At 38.4% G+C, this 23,286-nt stretch overlaps 1 protein-coding gene across 1 annotated transcript; it reads right to left on the minus strand.

The window, feature by feature from the left end:
* Positions 1–9,431: 9,431 nt before the first annotated feature.
* On the minus strand, positions 9,432–18,740 carry eif2d (eukaryotic translation initiation factor 2D). Its single transcript, XM_034126708.1, has 15 exons — positions 18,501–18,740; positions 17,135–17,325; positions 16,970–17,053; positions 16,789–16,879; positions 16,598–16,705; positions 15,946–16,223; positions 15,525–15,642; positions 15,402–15,447; positions 15,203–15,309; positions 14,923–15,078; positions 13,934–14,023; positions 12,670–12,765; positions 10,876–10,996; positions 10,273–10,447; positions 9,432–10,031 (listed from the first exon to the last, which is right to left on the minus strand). The coding sequence occupies exons 1-15, from the start codon at positions 18,554–18,556 to the stop codon at positions 9,961–9,963; spliced, it is 1,788 nt and encodes a 595-aa protein (XP_033982599.1). The 5' UTR covers positions 18,557–18,740; the 3' UTR covers positions 9,432–9,960.
* Positions 18,741–23,286: the final 4,546 nt, after the last annotated feature.

A 23,286-nucleotide genomic window follows, 5' to 3' on the forward strand; every position in this document is an offset into this window, starting at 1 on the left:
ACTTAGTCATTTTGTCCATTTCCTATTTAACAAATATCTATTACAGTGAGTTTACAATTGCACTTTTACGTAGAGCCCTTACTCTTTGTCTCTATCCCTGTAGTATTCTATTATTTCACATGCTGCACGATGTCTGTAGGCTGAATGTACATCCAGTATGCGTGTGGCCTAACCCTGCCCTGTCAGTGAGAGTGGGCTGTTGGATGGGCTGTGATTGGCAGAGAGCCTGAGAGCCATCTTCATCTGGGCCAAGCGGCTTTAGCTCTTAACCCATGGGCACCTCCCTCCCCTCCCTCCCTCACTTCCTCCCTCTCTGTGTGCTGCTGCATATGTAGCTCTGAATACGACTGTTCACACACTCATTTACTCCTCTGTTAGTATGGAAAAGCATTCAAGCACACACACTACACCGGCAAATAACCTACAGAGAATACTTTCCCAAGACACACACATGAACAGCACTACGAGTGGAGTGCTATAATCCCGCAGATTAAGGCCATGGAGCGCTGATTTGTTTCTGATCAAGCACCGGGCTTTTCTGTTGCTCACAATCCATCATTCAGCTGTTCTAACAGCATTAAGTCATCTAACCTTGGTCACGCCTAATAAGCTGAGAAACGTCCTTTTTGACACAAGGAACTACAAACCAGCACTGAAGTCTTAAATTTGATACGCCAGATTACGCTAGACACTCCTTAAATTGTCATTAACCAACAACTTCCTAATTTAGTTATCAAGACATCACAACCTCTCTACAGATTCCTGGGCAGCCTGAACACTTTAAAACCCTTTCCTTTTTAAAACATTAAACCATTTACTGGCAAAACATCAGTGAATCAATATAATATATTTCTAACTTTGTCTGTTTGCTGAGCAGGTGTAGAGTGGGTTTGCTGAGAGCAGCTCGAGAAACAAAACAGTAGAATTGTATCTACAGATTCTACTATACTGGCTATAACTTACTTACACCTACGTTGACACTTTTACGATGTACAAATTGTACTTCTACCTAAATGAGCCAAACCCTTAACATGCTCCCTCTCTCTGGGAATGCCACACATCACACGTCCCCTGTCCTTGACATTTCTTAATAAAGGAGACAGCTTTTGGTCGTAGCACAGTGGCTGTAAATCAATCAAGAATCCCAGTTGATTCATTATCCAAAAGACTGAGAGGTATAAGGTGAGCATATTTAAATATAGCGAAGACAAGCGTTGGCAACATTTCTTGCAGGGGTTCACATCCTGCCACTGAGTCTACTTGCTGCATTGAGGCAGTTCCAAACATGAATAGCTTCTCATCTTAATGGATGTGATATCACGTCGGTCAGCAACAATCTGATTTAAGAAGTCTTAAATGTCCTGGGTTCCTATGGTTTTATGGTTTTGTCCCATGAATGACCTTAGTCTGATCTTTGCCATTAGGGTTGTACAATATTGGCCTAAGGGGAAATCAATAAAGCCCGGTGTCACTGTAATGAACAATATGGATTGCACCTTTAATTGTCAAGTAGGATGTAAAAAGGAAAAACAAATCGGCCTTTTGTGACTTCAAATGTAACACAAGGAGCCACTAGTTTGTAGAAGACAAGCTTGCGTGAAAGTCTGTACCTCACACAAATATACTTATAGTCTGATTTTGCAATATATATAGGTATTGTTGACTTGTGAAAGGCAGAAAAGCTTTTTTATTTTGTATTAATTCAAATGGTTCTGACCCTCGGCAGTTAAAGCGTTGATATACATTTTAATAATGATATGCATATTGTGTAGCACAGATATGAATACAGATAGAGATAAATCACATAAACCATATCAACAAAATATATTGGGCTCAATTAGGAGTTAGACGGCAAGGAGCAGTTGATAGAAAACAGAAAGCAGGCAACATCTGGAAGAGATCAATAACTCCACTCACACGTTGTTAAACTTCGGATTTGGTAACATTTTACAGCTGAGGCATATGCAGGAGAAATATTATATTGGTGTTCGGGGATCTGTATACTATTTTACTTTTCCTCGAAAAACTCCACTTAAAATGAAAATGTCTGCGCTTTTTTTTTGTCTTTTTTTATGCGGAACAAATAGTACGATGACAACACAGTATATTTACCTTCCTTTTGTTTCGTAAGCCATTGTATAAAGGAGGTTACATTTAGGAAAAACTCAGTGCTTTTGCAAAGTGAAGTGTGAATATATCTGCCATTACTACTGTTTTTTTATTTAATTGTGAAACATTACTTATGCCATTTTCAATTATCTATAGAGAAAATTATACAAACGATAATAACAAAGAATAACATTTACACTGTAGGCTAAACATGCTGTGTCCACAACAGGCAACTGGGACAGATCTGTGTCCTCAAATTATGTATATCTATTTATGATTAAGCTAAATCAATCCCACGAGAAGTAAAAAGCCCAACCCAAAATATTAGTTAATCTGCTGCTTCGTCAGAAATGTTTTTCTTTCTATTTTGGGTCTCTAATCAAAGTGGTTAAGTAGTTTTGGTCAGGAAAAATGTCAAATGGTGTAATCCTTTTTTAGCACTGCAATCCTCTCAGAATAATGACGTACGGTAGCTTGTCTGATGGATCAGTGACTGGCAGCAGAGTATCCTAAAACTGCCTGTTTGTTAGATGATTAACATGCAACTAGTGTTTGTTCTGAAGGAAAGGCAGGAACTTTCTTCATGCATTTAATAGAAAACTACTCCTAATTGTTGGTTACTTATTCCCACATGATGTGAGTGTTATTCATTACTGTGAATAACTGAAAATATGTCCAGTTAGCTTATAATTAAACAGTTTGAGATTCGGGGAAATACACCGATTGGATCTTTTCTTCCTGAGAGATGGATGAGAAGACAAATATACTATTGTTGTTGTGCAGAAAATATAAAGCTGACGTCAGCAAAGGTAAGCATAGATGACTGGTTAAATCGATGGTTAAACAACATGTTTAACCATTGATTTAATTGTACCATTTTCTCCTTCTTTTTTTTCAATTAAGGGCACTAAAGCACAATCAAAATGAATAACTGTTCACCATAACAGAAACCATTTGCACAACCCTGTAAAGAAATACCACCAGTGTAAGGCTCACATTATTCATATAATGCTATTAAAATGTTTGGCCCAGTTCCAACTTATAATGTTTTCAAAAGTCCTTTTATTACAGGCAAGAAAATATTGTTGTTCGGGCCTTGTGAAAACTAACGCTGCGTGTACGATTGCTTCTGCTGCTTTCGGGATTTGAACCGTAAAGAGTTCCTGCGGTGCTGGCTGATGACCAACAGATGGCGACACAGACTGTGTCTGCTAATTCCCAAGCTAATCACTGTGGATTTTTAGCCCCATTTTATTGAATTACCTTTCACTTAGTTCATAGTCCTAGTGCAGGTGAACACACTTATATTTTATGCTTCGGTTTTCTTGTAAACACATTTTTCAGGTATTTTATTCATGCTTTGTTTGATATCTGCTCCCTGTGAGTTTCTGTATTTGGGCCCTCAAGACTCAAGAATCTTTATTTGAATACGCATCTGGGAAGATTGCTGGCTTTAAAACCGAGTTGGCACAGACACTGTGAGAAAAGAGAGATCGTTTCATCTCTTCAATGTTTTATGACAAGAAACAAAAACCTGGCAGTGTTATAATTGTATCACCAAATGGAAATCATTATTTTATATTTGGGCCTTGTTGTCATTTTATGAAGCAGATTACAAGCTTGAAAAACTGACAGCAGATTATCAGATACTATAAAAAACATGTTGAAACATGACCCCGATTAATTTTCTACATCCAAATCATTCAGATCCTCTCAGCTGTAAACTGGTCTGACGGTGATGCAGAATAACCCCGTCAAGCTGACGTAAGCACAAAAGAAGCATCACCACACCCCCGTTACGCAATCAGCAAAACTGTTATCTAAATTGGACCTAATGCAAGTGGAAGCATTCATGAAAAAGCACAACAATATAATGCAACATTAGGCATGCAACTGAACATAGGATTTGTCAATAAATTGCAAATGGGCATCACATTGAAATCATAGGAGGAAAATGGCAGAACAATTAAACAAAAAGAAAAGTTGAGTTGTGACATAATCCTAATTGACTGTATAAGTAAATAAAGTCTTCAAATCTCCATGGAAAATGGATGGATGGCTCTACTGTAACAGGAAATGCAAATGAAGATAATCTACCACAACCAGCAACATCATTTACAAACAGGCAGGCGAGTGCCAAATACAGATTTTGGAAATGTTTAAAAACATCGTTCCTAATGACAGGCTTAAAGCCTTATGTAACCTCTGCACCACACTGTAATCACAGTCATATTTAGCTGTTGGCACAGCATCAGTAAACTCATATCTCCTCAGCGAGTGGCTGCGAGGGAGGAGCAGGGGCCCCAGCTGCACACTGAGATAAGTAGAGCCAGATCACTGTGGGCAGCCTGGAAACAAGCCAATACCTGTGAATTATTAGATGAACTTCTGTGCAGCTAGAAACATAAAAATTCCCTCCAGATGAGACCTTTTATTCTGTAGAAAGTAGACCACTGAACATTGAGTCTGTCCATTTAGTATAAAGCTAGAACCAGGATACCAGGATACTCTGATCAGCAAAAAAGAAGATGGGGAAAGTTAGCTTTGCTCCATCTAAAGTATAGAACAATCTGCTAATTAACATTACTAAACATTTAACAGGTTATATATTGTTCATTTCATCTATGTGAACAATTTCAAAGAGAAAACGTGTACAAACTGTGGTTTTACAGGGGGGGATATGTGCTTGATTATTTCTTGGATGGATATAGCGTCCGGCTTACTCCTGGCAATAGCTTTATTAAATATGGAGAGGGAATTTGTTTTCGCTACTTCAAAAGAAAACTAGCCACACAAATAAATAAGAACCAAATGAAAGACACTTCTCTTCAACACTAGCTGACTAACTTGAAGAGTTATCTGCTGAAAAGTTCTACCAATAAGCCAACTTATATTTGACTTTAAATGTGCTTCATATTGAATGGCACCACAAAAGAGGTATCAGTCCATTCGTCTTATTCCCTGCAAGAAAATGAACAAACAAATTAAATGTTGAAGTATTGCTTTTAAGAGACAGCTAACAACTCAATTGTATTGGAAAAATAATTCTAAAACTCCACAACTAATGACAAGGGCACTTGGAGAGCGCTGACCTCTGCCAAGGTCAGATGCCCTATCTCGCAATGTTAATGAAAGTAAACATATTTTTTATCTGACCTGAGATTCAGATCTGCTCCATAATTTAATCTGTTCTTTCTTGACCCACGAGTCACCCTTTCAACAAGTTTCCATCGTTTTTTGATAATCTTGCTGTCGAACAGATGGACAAACCGAACCAAAAAACAAAACTTCCTTGGCAGCACATATAATAATGCTGATAAAACTGAAATACTGGCCTGAAATTAAAACACGCGAGACAATTCAGACAGTCCAAGTTGTATGAATTGTTGCATTTTTTTCCGCATGTAACTGATTGGATATGTTGAACAAATTTATACAGTGCATATTATGGATTGGCCCTTTTTATATTAAACTTATAGCTTTTAGATTTCCTGCAGATTTCTTTTATTAGCCACACGAAACATATTTCTTTTTTATCTCATGGAAAATAGTCAAGCATCTCCTCAGCATTGGAGCAGATGGGGCATCTGGTGAGAGAGGGGCTTGATTATGAGCCTCTGGAGAGAGAAAGCAGATTGATTGTGAGCCTTAAAGAGAGAGTTCATCGTCGTCAAAAGAGTGTGGAGAATAGGTCGGTTCATCAAATATATGTATTATTCGGCTTGCGGCTCCTCGGTCTGGTTATTTCTAAAGTTAACAGTTGTTTAGGTTTTCCAGCACCAGACAATGATGATGTTTTCAGAGAACATAATGTGAACAGCGGTGGGGACAAATATGCTCTCCACTTACTGTGGTTTATCCTAAAAGTCAACTGTTTTTGCAGAGCTAATCCAAATCAGACCTCCAAATATAACGATAATGGGATTGGTATGGGTTTTGTCAATAAGACATCTGACTCAAAATTAGGCAGCCCTGTAATTAGGCTAAATCAATTGTTTCAGACAATGAATGAATGTCAGACTTAAACTTTCTAAGCCAATTGGCATTTCCAATGTACAGTTCCTCGGCTGACCGTTGGCCTATACAGAGTTTTAGCCAAATTGGAAAAGACAGGTTGGAGCCATTTGGGTTTGAGGTAAACAGACAGACCACAAAAAAAAAAACGGTAGAAGTGCATTCCTGAAGTGCATGTTTGATAAGCTTTAGGAAGAATGGAACCAAACACAATTAATGGTGAATTTTCTGGGAAGATAACAGGACTATCTTCTCTAACATAACAAAATGTCAACATAAGTAAAATATGTTTCGCCTTACTTATTAAGTAAGTAAGCGAGTAAAATAAAAAAACTCCTTGGCCAATAACATCCCCAAAAGAGCATGGACTATCTCTAGCAGCCATGGGAATCCCCTCTAAGTACATCATTGAGTGTTAAAGCTTTTTGCTGATTTATCGCAAAAATACCGGTTTTATTATGCATTTAATTTAAAAGATAAGTGTGTTAGATCTTAGGTGAACGCCCTTATTGACACAAATCTTTTTCCTAGCCAATATCATCACCTTTTTAAATCATCTGCATGATAGCACCTTGTAGCTGATGGCCATTGCTGTGGCTGAAAACATTGTTCTGATCTTCATTGTGGTTCTTTAGCTTTTTGACCACCAGCAGGAGCCTTTTTGGAGTGACTAGCCATGGTGCAGCCTGAGGGACATTTTCAACTAAATAGCGTACAACGGCTCAACGTGGCTGGCGTGACGTTTTTGTTGTGATTCACACAAGGAAAATGAAAACTAAAATCTGCACTTCAAGATGTGCAGCATGGACAGCAGCACGTTTTCTCTTAAATCAGCTTTGTGACCTTCCTTACTGACTGGTCTAATTTCCCCAGTCTACCAGAACAACCACACCTGATGTATTTACAAACTGGAGGCCCAGACTCAACACATTTTTGCTCTGGGTTGGCTTCAAAAGCTGCAAGCCTATTGCTCTTCCTCCCACTTAAAGGTCACTTATTATGCAAAATCCACTTTTTCATGTCTTAATACATAAACATGTGTCCCCTCTGTGTAAAGAGATTCTGAAAGTTTCAGGAAAACTTTTTGTCCTGGTCCATTTATATAAAAACCTGTCTGAAAATGAGCTGATCAGATTTTGGCCACTTTATGATGTCATAACGATTTTTTGGCTTGTGTAACCATTAGCCGATAACTAACCAAGGTAACCCCCCCAACCTTATCACCTGAATCTCCTCCTCGAGCACCATAGTGTTTTTTTTAACCAAATATCTTGCAGAGGGGCGTGGGGAGTGGCCCAGTGGGTTTATGGGATGCTATAATGCACGATCTGTTTGGTATTTCGAGCCAAACACTTCAGAGACATGTTTTGTATATATCTGAGACCTATAATATGAAAAACAGTACAATAGGGGACCTTTAACAACCTTAATCGGCACCTAATGTCTTGTAGCAATCGGGTTCATATCGAAAAACGATTTGACCTCCAGGGTCAGCAAAGCCATGCCACTGCTGCACTCTAGGACGAGAACATCTGTAGAGCTTCTGGTGACTGAGCCCATGAGATTCATGATGCTGTCACCCGTGCTATTACTGGGGTCATCCTCCGAATAACTCACATTTATAGTCTGGATCGTAATGATTATAACCTAGAGATAAATTAGAAGCAGACACTGGGACTATGTTGAGCGTACATTCATACGTCTGATGAATGTGCCTGTTACACCCAGTCTAAGTTGTGACACAGATATTAGCCTGTGCCAGACAGGTGTTTTTCTACTGCAAAACTATAGCCGGGAAATAAAACCCAATTAAAGACACACCTCCAGTGTGTGTGTACAAGAGGAAATGATCTCATGGCAGTCCTTACTGGTAAATGACTTACAGCAGCCAAGGCTTTAATAGAACTAAGACTCCATAAAACCTCATTTAGTTTTCTTTTTAAACGTGTTTAACTCATAATCTCCATCTATTAAAGGAGGGAAATGTTTTTCCCCATGTTAACAATCCTGACTCACGTCCCTCCTGTTTGACATGGCACATTTACATTACAGAATTAAATGCCTACAATTGGTTTCCAGACTTACAGCCAACAAAAAAGACTTCCTGATGTGACAACTATCGTCACTCTTTGCAAATTTGCTTGTATTTCTAATAAAAATGTATTATGACAAATCTATATATATATAAAATAATGTATTATATTACATTATTGCCTTTGAATTAGATTATTATCGGATAGGATAATAACTTAGTAATTAACTACGTCTGAAAGCAGATGTCCAGGGCAAGTCTCTTCAGTGCGCATGTCACAAAAACGAGATGCATTGTGGGACATGTAGTTTATGGGCAACCTGCTTCTGTAAAGTGGCATGTAACTGTATAATAAACGTATTATATTCTTTGCAAGCTCACATAAAATGAAGTCGCGGGCCGGATTTGGCCCCCGGGCCTTGAGTTTGAGACCCCTGATGTAAGGCCTATATTTTTCTAATTATTTTTGACTCTATACTACAGTGCTGCCATAAGGGAGTCATTAATGTACAAAGTTTAAACCTTTCCCAAGTCGACTGGTCACAAAACTGTATTTTCCGTTCAAAGTATTTTTCCTCACAAAATAACATTTTTTCAAAGAGGCATCGAACATCATCTAAGATTACTTCATTCATTCACTCATCACATAATTTTTTTTTTAACACAAAAATATTACCAAATCTACAATAGGTACAATTTGATTGGGGCGGTAAAGTATCATGGCTGTAAATAAAAAGTATTTGGGGTGCACGGAGTAAAAACAGCTTGTATTCTTTCGAGGCTGCATAAAGCAACCGCCATCTAAAGGCAGGGCAGCCTTTAAGAAGCTAAAACAAAAAATAAGTAAAAGTCTGCACATTATTTTAATCACTTGGTCCAGGATTTCAAAAAGTGAGGGGAATATGCTTCCCCCATCCCCTGCTTATACTATGGTTGTTGAGGATCTACACAATAAACACATCTGGATTGCCTACAGGGAAAATATTGGCACACTTTCCTCTTCTCTCAACATCATCATCCAAAACACCACAAACATGATATAGACTTGGAAAGCCAATGTGCAGATGGAACACTAGCCTGGTCCCCACAGAGCCCTGACCTCAACATAACTGAGGCTGTATAAGTGTATACTGCCTCAGTTTATCCATCCATCAGAAAAAAGAAAAACCCTTACAAAAACAACTTTGATGCGGTTATGTAATATATATGTGTGATGCCGTTGCCTTGAATTCTAAGAATAACAGCAGAACAATCACTTGGTTAAAACAGGTTTGTTACTTTTGTAATTTTTTATTTACATTTCTTTGTTGACTGCAGTGTTTTAAACAAAACAAAAGCTACTGTACAGATCTTGAAATGTGTTTGCAGCCCAGGTAGAAACCACAGTTTGCATCAAGCTTTCACATGTTGTTGCCCATCTAGCCCTCACTCCCTGTCTGTCATCTCTCCACTGTCTGTGGATGTCTAAAAATGCCATCAAATGTCCAAAACCGTAAATGGGGTATAAACAATTGATTAGTTTAACCTAATGCTTATCTGATTATACTGATCTATTAACCTGGTAGAGGAGTTCTCTCCAGAAATTCTCAAATCACTTCACAGGGAAACAATGCTGGTGAGGTTGAATTGATCCTATCAGTACCCTTTCTCCAATATCTCTGGGAGCCAATAATAATCCCACAAAAGATTACAATTAACCAGGTTTACTAACGGTTCATGAATAGTCAATAGTTGGTCGTTGTTGTGTTGACATACAGTTAAGCAGCAATAAAGATAGTAGATGGTTAGTATAGCAAGTTGAAATGTTACTTCTTCTTTCCACCTTTCGGAGCTTTTTCTAGCCCATTAATGTACTTGCGAGGAATCTGATAATGATCTGAAATAGAAAAAATAAATATTAGTAAAAAGGAATTTGCATAAATAAAGCAATTTATTAAAAACTATTGAGTATTATATTAAAAAATGATGAAAGTCAAAAGTCAAAGTCAACTTTATAGTCAATCTCAAAATATGTCTGTACACACAGAAAGATCGAAATACTGTTTCCCACAGTCCCGAGGTCTAAAATAACACATTCAACGACAAGAACACTCAATAATTACAAAAAGGTTTCAAACCTAGCAGCAAATTGCCAGCTTGATGAATCTGGTTGCCTTGGATCTGGACCAGGACTTTGTCCTTGGACCCGGGGATGGGTTGTAAAACGGAGCTGGCCTGAACTCTGCGCTGCAAAGCCGTGGCCACGACCGCAGGATCCAAACCGTACACTTCCAGATTCTTTATTAAGGTCACCTATAGTAAGCATATGGAAACAATTAGAGCTAGAAAAATACATGGACATCAGTTTACCGTGTCAGCCAGTGAAAAAGATATACTGCAGTACAAACAAGCTAAATGTATGTTTAAGGTCACAAAGTCTAATTACAATGTTTGTCCAAACAAATGTAAACAGATCATTTTCAAGCAACATTTCACAATATAACACACTTGACTAAGATGGTAAACATGGCCGATGATATCTGCTAAACATTAGCATGAAAGCATGTTTATTGTGAGCATGTTCAAATGAGAATTTAGCTCTACTTCTGTGCCATCGTTCAACCTCACAGAGCAGATAGCATTTCTCTAGACTCCCTTAGCTATCCTTCATCAGTATTGGTAGACGTAATCCCTGCTAATCTACAACTTTGAATTTAGGATATTTCAGTAAAGGTTGTAACCTTCTTATTGGAGCCTCGAGAAGACACAGCAATGTCTATGGGCTCGATGTGGCCCTTCTTCTGTATGGGTCTCTGTCCAGGGTACACAATTTGATAGCACTCCTGCATTCTTCCCAACGTCCTGTGAAAATGAGGAGGCAGTGTTAAACCTACAGCAAAAGTTAGATGATGGAAAGATGGCTAAATTGATAGATGGACAGGGAAACCATTGAATTGGGTAGTGATGTACAGAAAATGATGATCCGTTACGTTACGTCCGCGGAGCCGTTACGTTTGGACCAATCCGCGGACTTCCTCACACACACACACACTTGGCGGGACGTTGCGAGGCTCGCTGCTGCGAGGAGCGGGACAGTGTGAGCTGGCTCACTGGTGTGGGGTCGGCGAGACAGCGAGACACCGCGGAACTCAGCCTGGGCACACACACAAACTCCCAGCCAGGCTGCGGGTGTGTGTGTGTTTCGGGCTGGGTTTCGCTGTGTCTCGCTGTCTCGCAGACGGCCACTGGGCTCATAGGGGGGGGGGGGGGGGGGCAGGAGCTCCAACAAGGCGTTTAGGACAGAGAGTGAATACACATACTATACAGAGATGCTGTATGAGAAACCAATGTGAGTTTGGAAAATTGCACAATATACATTTATTTTAGTATACCTCAACAATGGAATTATGATCAGTAGAAATGGCCATGACATGGGACCTTTAAGGCAATAGGAGAACAGAAAACATTACGGGATGTGTCCTCGTTTCTCAAATATGGCATCTTGTTTTTTCATAGCAGCGGTTACAAACCAGATGTTTTGATGGAAAGACTTCAGAGCAGCTGAAATATTGTTTACAGATCAGATTTTGATTACATCTTTGCATTAGGATGATTATTTCATCCTGCGTCCTGCAATAACGATGCTGAACCTCTCCCTCAGCCCGCATTACAGTGTATTCACATGTTGGTAGAAAGGATCAATGGATTTATTTGTATTGATAAATTGTTAATCTATACAAATCCACATTATAGGTATGTATACAGTCCTTTATAAGACGGACAAGTCAAATCAAGCAATCTGATTGGTTCTTAGCCGTGATATACTGAGCATATACCACGGGTAGAATTGTAGTTATTTTTCACAACAAGTCAGTATCCCTCCACGTCTGAGAAAAACTGTATACAGTTGGGCTGAAAAACAGCTTTTCAAACTGGGACAAGAAAACAGCGGAGAAGTAACGGGGCAGAAACCCTCCTTTTTACGCAGCGGTCCAGACATAGACATCAAACGGCAAAAACATATTCATTGTGCAGTTCCTTTGGCATTAGGGCAGGGATATCTAGATACTTTCCAAGGTTTGACATAATGAATTGTGCTACTTTTAAAGCAAGCAACGATGTTTTCAAATCTGTAATCAAAAAGGTCCGCAAAAACGCTATCGACCAATCAGATTGCTTGATTTGACTTGTCCGTTTTATAAATATATTTACATTTCTTCCATTACGAAACAAACTTACAAAGCATAAGATGGAAACATTTAAGATTAACTTCGACCTCCGGGGGGGTCTTACTATGGAGGAGTGGATTGAGGAGTGCCTATCTCCAGGGGGGTTGTCGACCCTCCGCTTCGCTTCGGGCCGAACCACGCTCCTTAGCTGTGATATAATGAGCATATACCACGGCCTGTCGTGAGCTATTGCTTAAATATACAAGACTTTAAGCATGTGCGATAAAACTCATGAAATGACAACATTTGGTGTTTTAGATGGCAAAAAATACCTAAAAAACTGACAGAAATAAAATGATTAATCACCTGCTAAAAAGGTCATCCCACTTTAGGGACCCGATCTCCTGGTACTCTGATCTCTCCAGCAAGCAGTCACACAGAATAGGGTCTACAGTCACGTAGCTGTTAAGATGGGAGAAAACATAAAACAAAAAAAACATTGGCTTGATGGCACTTGACAAGAAATGCTCTGCCTTGTAAAAGAGATAGTTCCAGTCTAATGGAGCGGGGTTGTGTGAGGTACTCATCTATATTATTTCAGTAGATGATGGTTGGAACAAACCTGGTTTGAAAAAGCAGGTAGGAGTACCTGTTTTAGTGTATACAATATTTACTTTATTTTTGCCTTGCCATCAGACAGCCTTTTCCAATGAGCAACTGAAGGCGTTATATCCGTTGATGCTCTTTAAATCCACCAGACTCCATTGATACCATGCATAACAAGAGTTGCTGGTGTACCGCTGACTCAATCAGTCAGTTAGTTAGTTATTGTATGACTTTGGGTAATCCAAACAAACTTCTACAACACTTAACTCACACAATAACAACAAGTAATATACCAAACATAAAGCGGTGACCTCCTGTGTTCTGTGAAGAGTCTGGGGGCTTTAAAAATTAACATAGATAACGGCTTCAGTTCCTAGTCAGAAATAGCAGAGTAAAGGCGAGGTAAAGATTATAAATATTATAAATATATTATACATCTATTGCTTGCTTTAGGTAGTTAAAATATGTTTAGCTGTTCCCCCCTGCCTCAGTACATTGCTCTCCTTCCGTGCGGTAACTCCCGTCTGCCTCTCAAACAGAGGGGCATGCAAACCGCCGAATACTGAAGGTTGTACATTGACTACAGTTAGGTACCTCATAAAACTTCAAAACATCTAAACGATCCCTTTAAGCTATGCCAGTTGCATGGCAGCTTTTATTCAATTTTCTCCCATTCCTGATGATCAATTTGTTTCGGAAGATGCACAATTTCCACTACCTAAAAGGGACACATGAGATGTCTCTACTTCATCCAGAGTCACATTTTATGCATTTAGTTCATTATGACAACATCAAGCTAAGCTTTATATTAGCTCAGTGGCCATAGATGCTGCCTTTTTAGCATTGCTCCTAGTTAATACAAAAAAGCTGGTAAGGTTTTTATGTTTCAAACTCAAACTACCCTTCAAGTCAGCTAACTAGCACAAAGTTTGGTTGTGAGATCAATGAACATATCCTTATGATTTATGAAGACAAACATTAAATCATAGCTCTACGAGATGTTCTGAAATCTGTTCTTACTTACTTCTTATTATTTTCATCCACCAGTTCATTCTTCTTAACATACTCTGTGACAAGATGTTTCACTTCAGCAGGCTGCAGTATTGTTCCTTTCCTGTCAGGACATTAACACATATAAGTACAACAGTAAATGTGCACATGTAAGTAATGTAATATTGTTTTCAGCTTAGAGACTTCCTGTAATAAAAACTGTTGTCATGCTTCTGCCTTTTATACCAATTCAAAACAATTACAGAATTTTTTACAATGTTTATTACTATAGGGAGAAGCAGCATGGATAAATGCCATATACCACAGAAGTGAAGAGCATGCCATTTACCACAAGAAAACACTCTTTCCGGATTAAAACTTAAAACAAATGAATAAATTACAACTACTACTCCTCTCTTGTTTTGAAAATACAGAACATATGAATATGAAAATATGTTTAATTACAGAAGTTTTAACTATTAGACATGGGATTACTTTCACTGAAGAAATGTTGGATTCATTCAATACAGCTGCTTAAGCATGCTGATTTAAGACACTAACATAGAAAAGGGCCATTGTTAAGGTTACACGTGCGCTTATGTACTTTCTTTGCTCAATATGCAATCATGTTTCAGAGTTGCCAAAACACTGCAGCTATCAGTGAAGACGCGAAAGGATGATGATGATGATTCACGAGTGTCTTACAAGAGGATTTACTGATAAGGAGAACACAATTTAGTGTCTTTTGGGAGTAGTAAAGAGACGACAAGGGAGTCATTTAAATAATGGTCTAAGATTAAGTATCCTATGTCATGAGAAAACGGTCTTATCCTCTCACAGGGAGGTCAGCTACAGAACAAACCTCCTGGAATGGCTAGGGATTCAGTGTTATATCCAAGTGAACATGAAATGGATGCAAGCTAGCTGATATACTAACTTCAGCTCTCCCTGCTGACGCCCTGCTGCCCTAACCATGCAAACATGTTGATGCATAAAGTCACCGGGTTAGGAAAACAAACACACCTCTTCTGTACATCGAGAAACAGAGGCTCCAGTCGAGAGGACACAGAGTACATAGTTGTGATCTCAGGAGGATGGTACAGGGATTCTCCTTCCCCTTCATCCTGCACCGGAGCAACCTCCCCTTCTGTCTCCTCGGGAACTTGGAAGGAACGCAGTCTATAAAGTGTTAAAGTAAGAAAAAGGAAAAACACAAAAAGGGCTAGTCAGTCTGAATGTAGGCGGGCTGCAAGTTTGAATCTCCACCAAGAATTTCTATAAGTTGGGACAGGGTTTGGCTCACTGTCGATTTTTCCAGTCGACCTCTACAATGCTCTCCACACCCTTGGTCAGTTCTTTCATTCGCACAAGGTTATGCTGCTTCTGCATGGCCTGTAGAAACTTGGACAGCTGCAAGGAATAATCATTAAATAAATGCATACAGAGTTATAAATGACTGTATTTTTATGTGTAAATTGTAAAAGTATAGACATTTAATATACCTTTTTGTAGCTGGATTTCTTGATATCAATTTGCTTTCCGCTTGGGCTGAAATAATACAATATGTTCTCAGTACTGAATTTAAATCTTTCTCAACATGTCTTGAAACATTAATTGTACTTTACCAGCAGGCGAACATGTGGTTCCGGAGAAATGTACTGGTCAGCAGGGGGAGCTCTGACTTCTTCAACTTGCTCTTGAGAGCATGGAGAAAACACTGCAACAGCAGGGCGTCCATTGTCTCTGTGAAATCAGGGCATGACCTGGGTCACATCCTCTTCTCTGTGAACAGGCTCCAATTTTGCCAATCAGATTTTTTTCCACAGTTTTATCAACAAAACACAACCATATGGTCTCTAAATTAATTCAGTGAGCAAGCCCTCACGCCTGCCCTGCAATCATTTAGTAGTGAATGTCTAAATGTAATTTGATCAGGGATAATAGTTATTTGCTACCAGGGCGGAGTTAAGTACTTCAATAACTTGACATAGTTGTTATTTTAAATACATTGTAAATATATGGTGGGCGGTGTAACTAATTTGGTACCTTGTGGCATTTTCTGGTCATCCTGGTTACCATCCTCTTCCTCATTGCCCTTTTCCCCTTTCTCTTCCTCCTGCTCAGCCAGACTTAGTGCGTCAACACCAGAGCAGGCTTGATCAGTGACCGTTTCACCGGGACATTGCTCTTCCTCCGCACATTTTCCCACCACCTCCTCTTCCTCCATTTCCATCTCATTAACCTCATATTCCTCTTCGTACTCCTCTTGTCCGTCACACTCTGCATTTGGTAAAGAAGGAGGACCTGACTTATCTCCAAAAGCCCTTAAAGGGGGAAAATAAACATGTGCAAAGTTTAGGGCTTCATAATGAATCAAAAAACTGTAATCATGATTTGGACTATAATTAGAAAAAGCTGTATTGAGATGATTTCTTTTAAAAGAGGTACTGAGCATTACATCAAAAAGAAATAAGTGGAAACTATGTATCAATAATACTGTGATATAGATAATAAAGGAACTGATGATACATTGGAAAACATGCTCATCAGACTTCTTGCAGGGAGAATGAGATGAGAAGATTGATTTCACTCTTTGACATTAGAAGCAGTAAATCTAACTTTTCATCCAACGCCCTTTAAACCAGAACCTTCTCAAAAATACATTATTGCAATCTCCAGAAAGATGGATATTACTCACCAGAGATGATCCATGTACGTGTGCAGAACACACACTCCTCTTCCTTTCATGCCCAAACTGTGCATCTCTCCTGTGGAAACTGCAGCCGTGCCAACTGCAACAGGAGCTCTGAAATCAGCCAGGAGTGTCATACATAAATCTGTGATGATGAACGTGCAAGATATCTTTCCAAACATTTTATAATAACTTACCTATTGTTAACTAATGTAACAGAGCAGTAGTCGCCATGTTTCACATCGGGGAGACCACTTGAAGGCACCACCACACCCGGCAGCATGAGATCTTTGGGGAACGACATTATTTGTTACTTGATATCAATCTAAATGTAAAGTATTACACATCTTTCCGGGTCTTGATCGTAAGAATGTATACCTGCCCCTCCAACCATCTTCTGCAGCACAGGAGGCCATGTCATGAATGTTGGCAGGAGAGCAGGGTAGCGCCAAAGAACATATACTGAAAACATAATATGACAACACACAGTTAAAATAAGTTACCAAAAATCATTTCTATGTAACTTAACAGCTAGCTTATTACCTGTAGGATAAAGGCGTTTCTCCAGTTCAAAGAAAAGTGGATTTTTGTGAAGAACATAAAGGGTCACAGCATCTCCCTTATGTGCATAAATCTTCACTACATTTAATTCCTCTTTGTTGGGAACCAGCTCAGACAGCTCATCAGCAGACAATGAAGGAAAGGCTGTAGACAGGTCAGCTTTCAGCTTTCTCCTAAAAGGTAAAGACAAACGTCTCAGTCAATGGGTAACGTCATACAAGCAAAAACCACTGCTACAGATATACACTAGATAAATGCAGCATGTTGAATATTTTTTATTTAAAAAAAGTGTCTTGCAATGTTTATATTTAACCGAACACGGCACACATTTAACAGGCAGAAATAATTGTTTGCATGCCATGTACTGTATGTGTATTTTCTTAAATTGCAACCCCAATATTGTCACAATATCATTTGAAGTATTGGTTAGAAAAAGTTTGATATTTGATTTTCAGCAATAGACTGATTAGTAATACAGTCTGGGGGGGTTCTGACTGATAATGGCTTGGCAGTGTTGGATTCAATTAATGCAGAGGTGTCCAAACTACGGCCCGCGGGCCATTTTGAATCGGCCCTCAGCAAATTCAAAAAGTATAATGGAATATAGCCCACAAATGAAACTTGTGCTTGTCTTTTATTGTACTTCTTAAATATATATGTACACATATATTACACAGTAGTATTCATGTGTTAATAAGACCACTTTTCAAATAAATTCAGTCAATTAAAGTTGGAAACATTTTCTAACATATCTTAGTTGATAAGAAAAAAGGCCAATGACTTACAGTATTTAAATAACAAGCTTGAAATACACCCTTCCTATTTCTCCTTATTATAATAAATCTGAGGCTTCTGTTTTAAGGAATGAGCTGCCTACACTCACAAGCATAATTTGATTGATTTTGCTAACTTATAACTTAACTTATGAGGCGATATACCTCTAGTGAGTTGCCCAGCCCTTCGTATATTCTTCTGTATGTGGCCCTCAGTGAAAAAAGTTTGGACACCCCTGGTTTAATGCATGAACAAAAATACCAGTATACTATTTGTACACTCAGTATCTGGGATTCAATGGTAATTCACAACAGCTAAAATTAGCTCACTGAGAAAGTGATATACTCCTGGGGTCTTGATACTTCCAGAGGGGAACATGTTACTTAACATTAAGAAACATTCTGATTCACGACAAGTGACGTCTAATATCTGGGCAGCTCTCTAAAAGGCTTAAAGTTGAGCTTGAGTAATTATAAACAAACCACTAAATAAATAAAATAGAAATAAACGGTATCATGTAATACATGGAGAGAAGCACAGAAATAGTTTTGAGCTGACAGCAGTTCTTACTCACCTGTCTGATCCTTTGATTGCTGTGTTGGATTTGACACGGATTGGTCTGGCAAACATCTTCTCAGAAAATAAACAACTTCTGTGACAAATTCAGGATGTCCGCCTCCAAGATAATATAAATGTTCATTACATCAGGGCACACATTCTCAAACGACGTCTAATTATTTGCGAAATAGCCTAATAATTATGTATTTTGGGCTTTACAGTACTCAGATATTCCTCGTTGGGTACGATGGTCCGACACATATTTATGTCCGACGTGAAACTGTACCGCGGCAGATCTAGGGAAACGTTAGTTCCGCAGTGCGAAATAAGCACATGGATGTATGATGATGATAATGTATTATTTTTAGACCCGTCAGTAATAACTTGAGAAGGGTGCATACGCTAGGAAAACTTTAAATTCACACTCGGAGTTGCCTACTTCAAATTGCTAATCCAATTTTAGCATTTAAGAACCAGCAAGCAAAGAGATAAATGAATGAATATGTGTATTGACCTCCATAACCCTGTTCGTGTTTATGTTCATACTGTATGTTATAGCATGTTTGAAGGTCAGTGAGGCCTGCCTCTGTATTATCCACACATATGTAAGTTTGATTTGTGATTTCACTGTTAACTAAGGCTTACAGAGAATATTGTATTAGTCACTCATTGGAGGACATTTCATGTCCCCCATATAAAAAATCTAATAATCCATGCCCAAAAAGCTAAAAACATGCACTTGTTGTGTTAAACATACTTGTCTTGAGACAAAATGTATATAAAGTTGTAGAAAAAGTTTTATTTAAATGATCAAATAGCTCTCGAACACCCCCTAAAATGACATTTTTCTCTTGTCCCTGCTTCTTGGTGACCAACTTGCATGTCAAATATAACATTTAAAATAGGGATTTTATTTACTTTTTGTTGGTATTATTCTATTGATATATGTCTCTTGTAATGGTAAAATCAATTTGTTAAATCATACACATATTTTAAATAACAGTAACATGCGTTCAACCCTGTTACCCAAAACCTTTTTAGATTGGCAGAGGAAGTGAAAAAACTGTAAGTCAAATGACACAGTGGAAGGGACATCAGCAAGCCATGTGCTAGTGCCATGGGTAGACCAAAACTAAGTCCTCTCTTTTATTTTTCATATTTTTACAATCTTTTCAGTCTTAAAAGAGTGTGGCACTCTAACCCACTCAACCCTGTTACTCATATTATCAGAATAAAGCATATTCATTTCAAAGTTCATTAAATATCCAAGTTTGTCCTTGCCTTGAAATTGAATTGCTATTGAATTACATGCTCTAGCAATAATTCCTGAGGTTAAAGCTCAAATTAGCATTGATTTTCAACCCTGTTACTTTCAACCCTGTTACTATAATTAGAGTAACAGGGGTAATTCTTCATTGGAAAATATACATTTGATGCCTTAGCTGGGCAAATCACTTTTTTTGATGGTTTATTATCTGTTTTTCCTAAATACATAAAAAAATAAAATAAAATAAAAGGTTCATTTTTCAAAAATGTTGGTGTCTAAATTGTCCTCCAATTCTGGAATGACACAAAAAGCTGAATAAAAAAAGAATTTCAAAAAAATAAAATGTGTATTGTATTTAGATTAATTATCGTAAAAAATGAATTCCACTCCTTCATTTTACATGTTCCACGTTTTGTTACTGTGATGGTAACTTTCTTAGTTGACAGAACATAACTTCATGCTAGCAAACCAGTCTAGCAAAACACCAAAACAGACAATATTTTATAACATATAGTAATATTTCTGGTCTATACTGGTTTTCAATCATGGTTCTCAATCCGATATTCAGAACAATAAAATGATTGTAACATTTGCTATGTGAAAATGAAGTGTAATAACCTCCTGTTGGTAATCTGCATTAACACCAGCCACTGCCTGAATTGTGTTGCTCCTAGAGTATTGTTATGGTTATATTGGCCTCTGAGCAATGCAAAGGTTGCGAAAGAAAGCACAGCATTTCTAAGGTTTTGCACTCAGGGGTGCAAAGTCTTGGGTTGGCAGGTGTGAGTGGGGGGCAGCAATCTGTCATTTAAATGCTATATGCAGCCAAAATCTACACATTGTACTTTTAATAATTGTTGATCTCCCGGATATTGGCAAATCCATCATCATCCCCAATGGAAAGCAACGTTTCCTTCAACAGCACCAACTCACACAAGCCAAAAGATGTTCCTATAGTTATTGCACACATCTCTGGATATCTAAATTGGTTATATGCAGTAGTGGACTACTTTGATAATATGTGTTGCATTCAAGATTTCATTCATTGATTTTACAAACTGAAAATGCACACCTCATTTGCAAGCCCTCAACATAGAGCATCAATTGTGTTGAAGCGCCTTCTCTTAAAAAAATATATGCTTTTGTTAAAAAATGAATGATATGCACTCTGTTACAGTTGAAACTGAGTCCACAGAAATAAATAACCATTTTGGCAAATCATTTGAAGAAAAAGTCAACACTCTCTTGGCTTCAACATGGCTTGAGTAAACGGGGACGATGACAATGCAAATGATGATGATGAAAACTTGATGGAAATGCAAAGCCCGGGTGCCAAGAGGAAATTATTCCTGGAAATGATGTGTCTAATGTGTCTAGCAGAAAGTCAAGCAGAGGGAGACAATCCAGGTAATCTGTTTATTATTTCATCCACACAGCACACACAGCTCAGAAAGAAAAAAACCCATGAGGGAAATCAAGGATTACTTGGAGCTTGAGACAAATAGCACCTGTTGCTCTCTTTTTTTTTTAAAAGGAAGGAAGTACAATTGTAGGAAACACCCTATTATTCAAATGGCATTAGTTCCTATATTAGCAAAAGACTAAAAGATCAAGGACTTTAATTCAACCCAAATGCTAGATCGCTTTTGATGAAACACAAACTAATTAGTATTTGGATCAAGGCTCAAGAGCTCCACCCGTTTTATTCACACTTGATGTACAACCAAAATTGCAAATACACATAGGAACAAGTACAGCATCTCAATAAATGGACGCTTATTATCCAAATAGAGACAAAACCTCATCATCTCATTGTGTCTTGTTACCCATTGTTTTACATTTTTTGAGAATTTTGAACATTATTTTGAAGAGAGGACCAGCAGTCTGTATTTTCTGAAACAATTCACTAGGGGGCAGCACATAGAGCTGGTATTTAGCTGCCTCATATGACAGGTATTGTCATATAACAAGGATATCAAAGGGCAAAATGTATTTTGAAAGAACACTTTGGCAATGAACACAGAACATCTTCAGCCTATGCGGACAAAGCATTTGGGTGGCCTGTTGTTAAGCAGGCAGGAATTTGCACTGTTCCTAAGAGGGTGCTGCATCAATTATCCGCTAATTACCAGTTTTTACTGAGTGAAATATATAAATCTTTCTGGTCACAATAACGTGTGAAAATGATTACCTTATAAGCACAATATAAATATAAATTCACAAAATGCTTATGCACCGTCCCCTCAATGTTTCAGGATGATGAAATACCCACCAAAATCATTATGGGACATTTTGGAAGATACATTACCAACAATTACAGGTTGTCACCAGACACAACCAAGAAGATGCCATAGCTGTGATGGCAGCCTGTGGGAAAGTTGGGCGTCTAAAGCTTGCGAGATACAAGAACAACACACAGGGCCACATTCCCAGATATTGAGAATTTTCTGTAGCACCAAGTTGCCTCATTCACTATTTGATGTTTTTTTCTGACCCAATCAGGAGTGACATCTAATGAGGCCGATTTGCAACAATATTTGCACTAACCATACGGTAGCTCCTAAGCCAAGGGTACACAAGATGCAAAAGCATCCCATAACAGCTAAGAAGTTGTCCTCATAATGAAGCCTCTATTGAAAAGAATCATATCCAATATGCTGGCACTTAAATCTGATTGACATTTATCAAAAGGAGAACATGTAATTCCTGAGAGGAAAAGGAATTTGTTTTGGATGCTTGAAGGCTGGCCACATGAGCAAGGAATGCAGAAGTCATCTGACCTGTGACGAATGTAATCTAAAACACCGGACTATCTTGAAACAAAACAAATAAACCACAGAAAGCACCAGTTAGAAGTGTACTTAAGGTTGCCAGAGACCATGACTATAACCTTTCCATTGTGTGCCAGTACAATTGAAACCTCAGAAAGAAGATAAGATGCTGCACAGCTCTGCCTTCTTGGATTCTGGGGTACAGCAAGCTTTTGTACCAACTGTTTTATTAAGAAGCTGAATTTAAAGGGCACCAAGACCAATATTTTGTGGCACATGGGCCAAGAAAAGGCTGTTCAAATCCTGACAGAACTGGTGGGGCCCAAATTGTATGGTTTACAGTTTGTGGAGCTCTCAATGAGGTTTACACACAGACAATCCCTGTCTCAAAGAGCAACATCAGAAGGAAGGTTTCAGAATTGGACACTGGTGTTAACATTTTGATAGAGACTTTTGCGGCAAAAGTCATTGAGACCTGGGACATTTTCAACATCCAAGATTATGGAGCCGAGAAGACCCTATTAGGATGTGATGCCAATGGCATTTAAGGGGGGGTGGTTGTTAAAGGAGCTATTCTATCATATGCCTTTACACCGCTTCAATTACATTTAGTTTCTAGGATGCAGCTTTGGTTCACGACAACTTCGTGTGAACTGATGTCATATACACTGAGACAGATAATAAAGTGGAACATATCTTGAATGTGAAAGGATCTATAGGAAATCCATCGTCTGATTGGGAAGCTGTTAAGCCAACCAGGAATT

Source organism: Trematomus bernacchii, unplaced genomic scaffold, assembly GCF_902827165.1.
Source record: "Trematomus bernacchii unplaced genomic scaffold, fTreBer1.1, whole genome shotgun sequence".
Lineage (NCBI taxonomy): Eukaryota > Metazoa > Chordata > Actinopteri > Perciformes > Nototheniidae > Trematomus > Trematomus bernacchii.

Bases quoted from the DNA above. Each gene is read 5' to 3' on its own strand.
- eif2d (XM_034126708.1), bottom strand. From the start codon at position 18,556: ATGTTTGCCAGACCAATCCGTGTCAAATCCAACACAGCAATCAAAGGA. The intron at 15,448-15,524 runs GTAAAGTACAAT...GTATTATTTCAG, and splicing joins AACCACATGTTCGCCTGCTG to CCCAAGCGGAAAGCAAATTG. The intron at 10,997-12,669 runs GTGATTAATCAT...TCATTTTCACAG, and splicing joins TGGGATGACCTTTTTAGCAG to GACGTTGGGAAGAATGCAGG.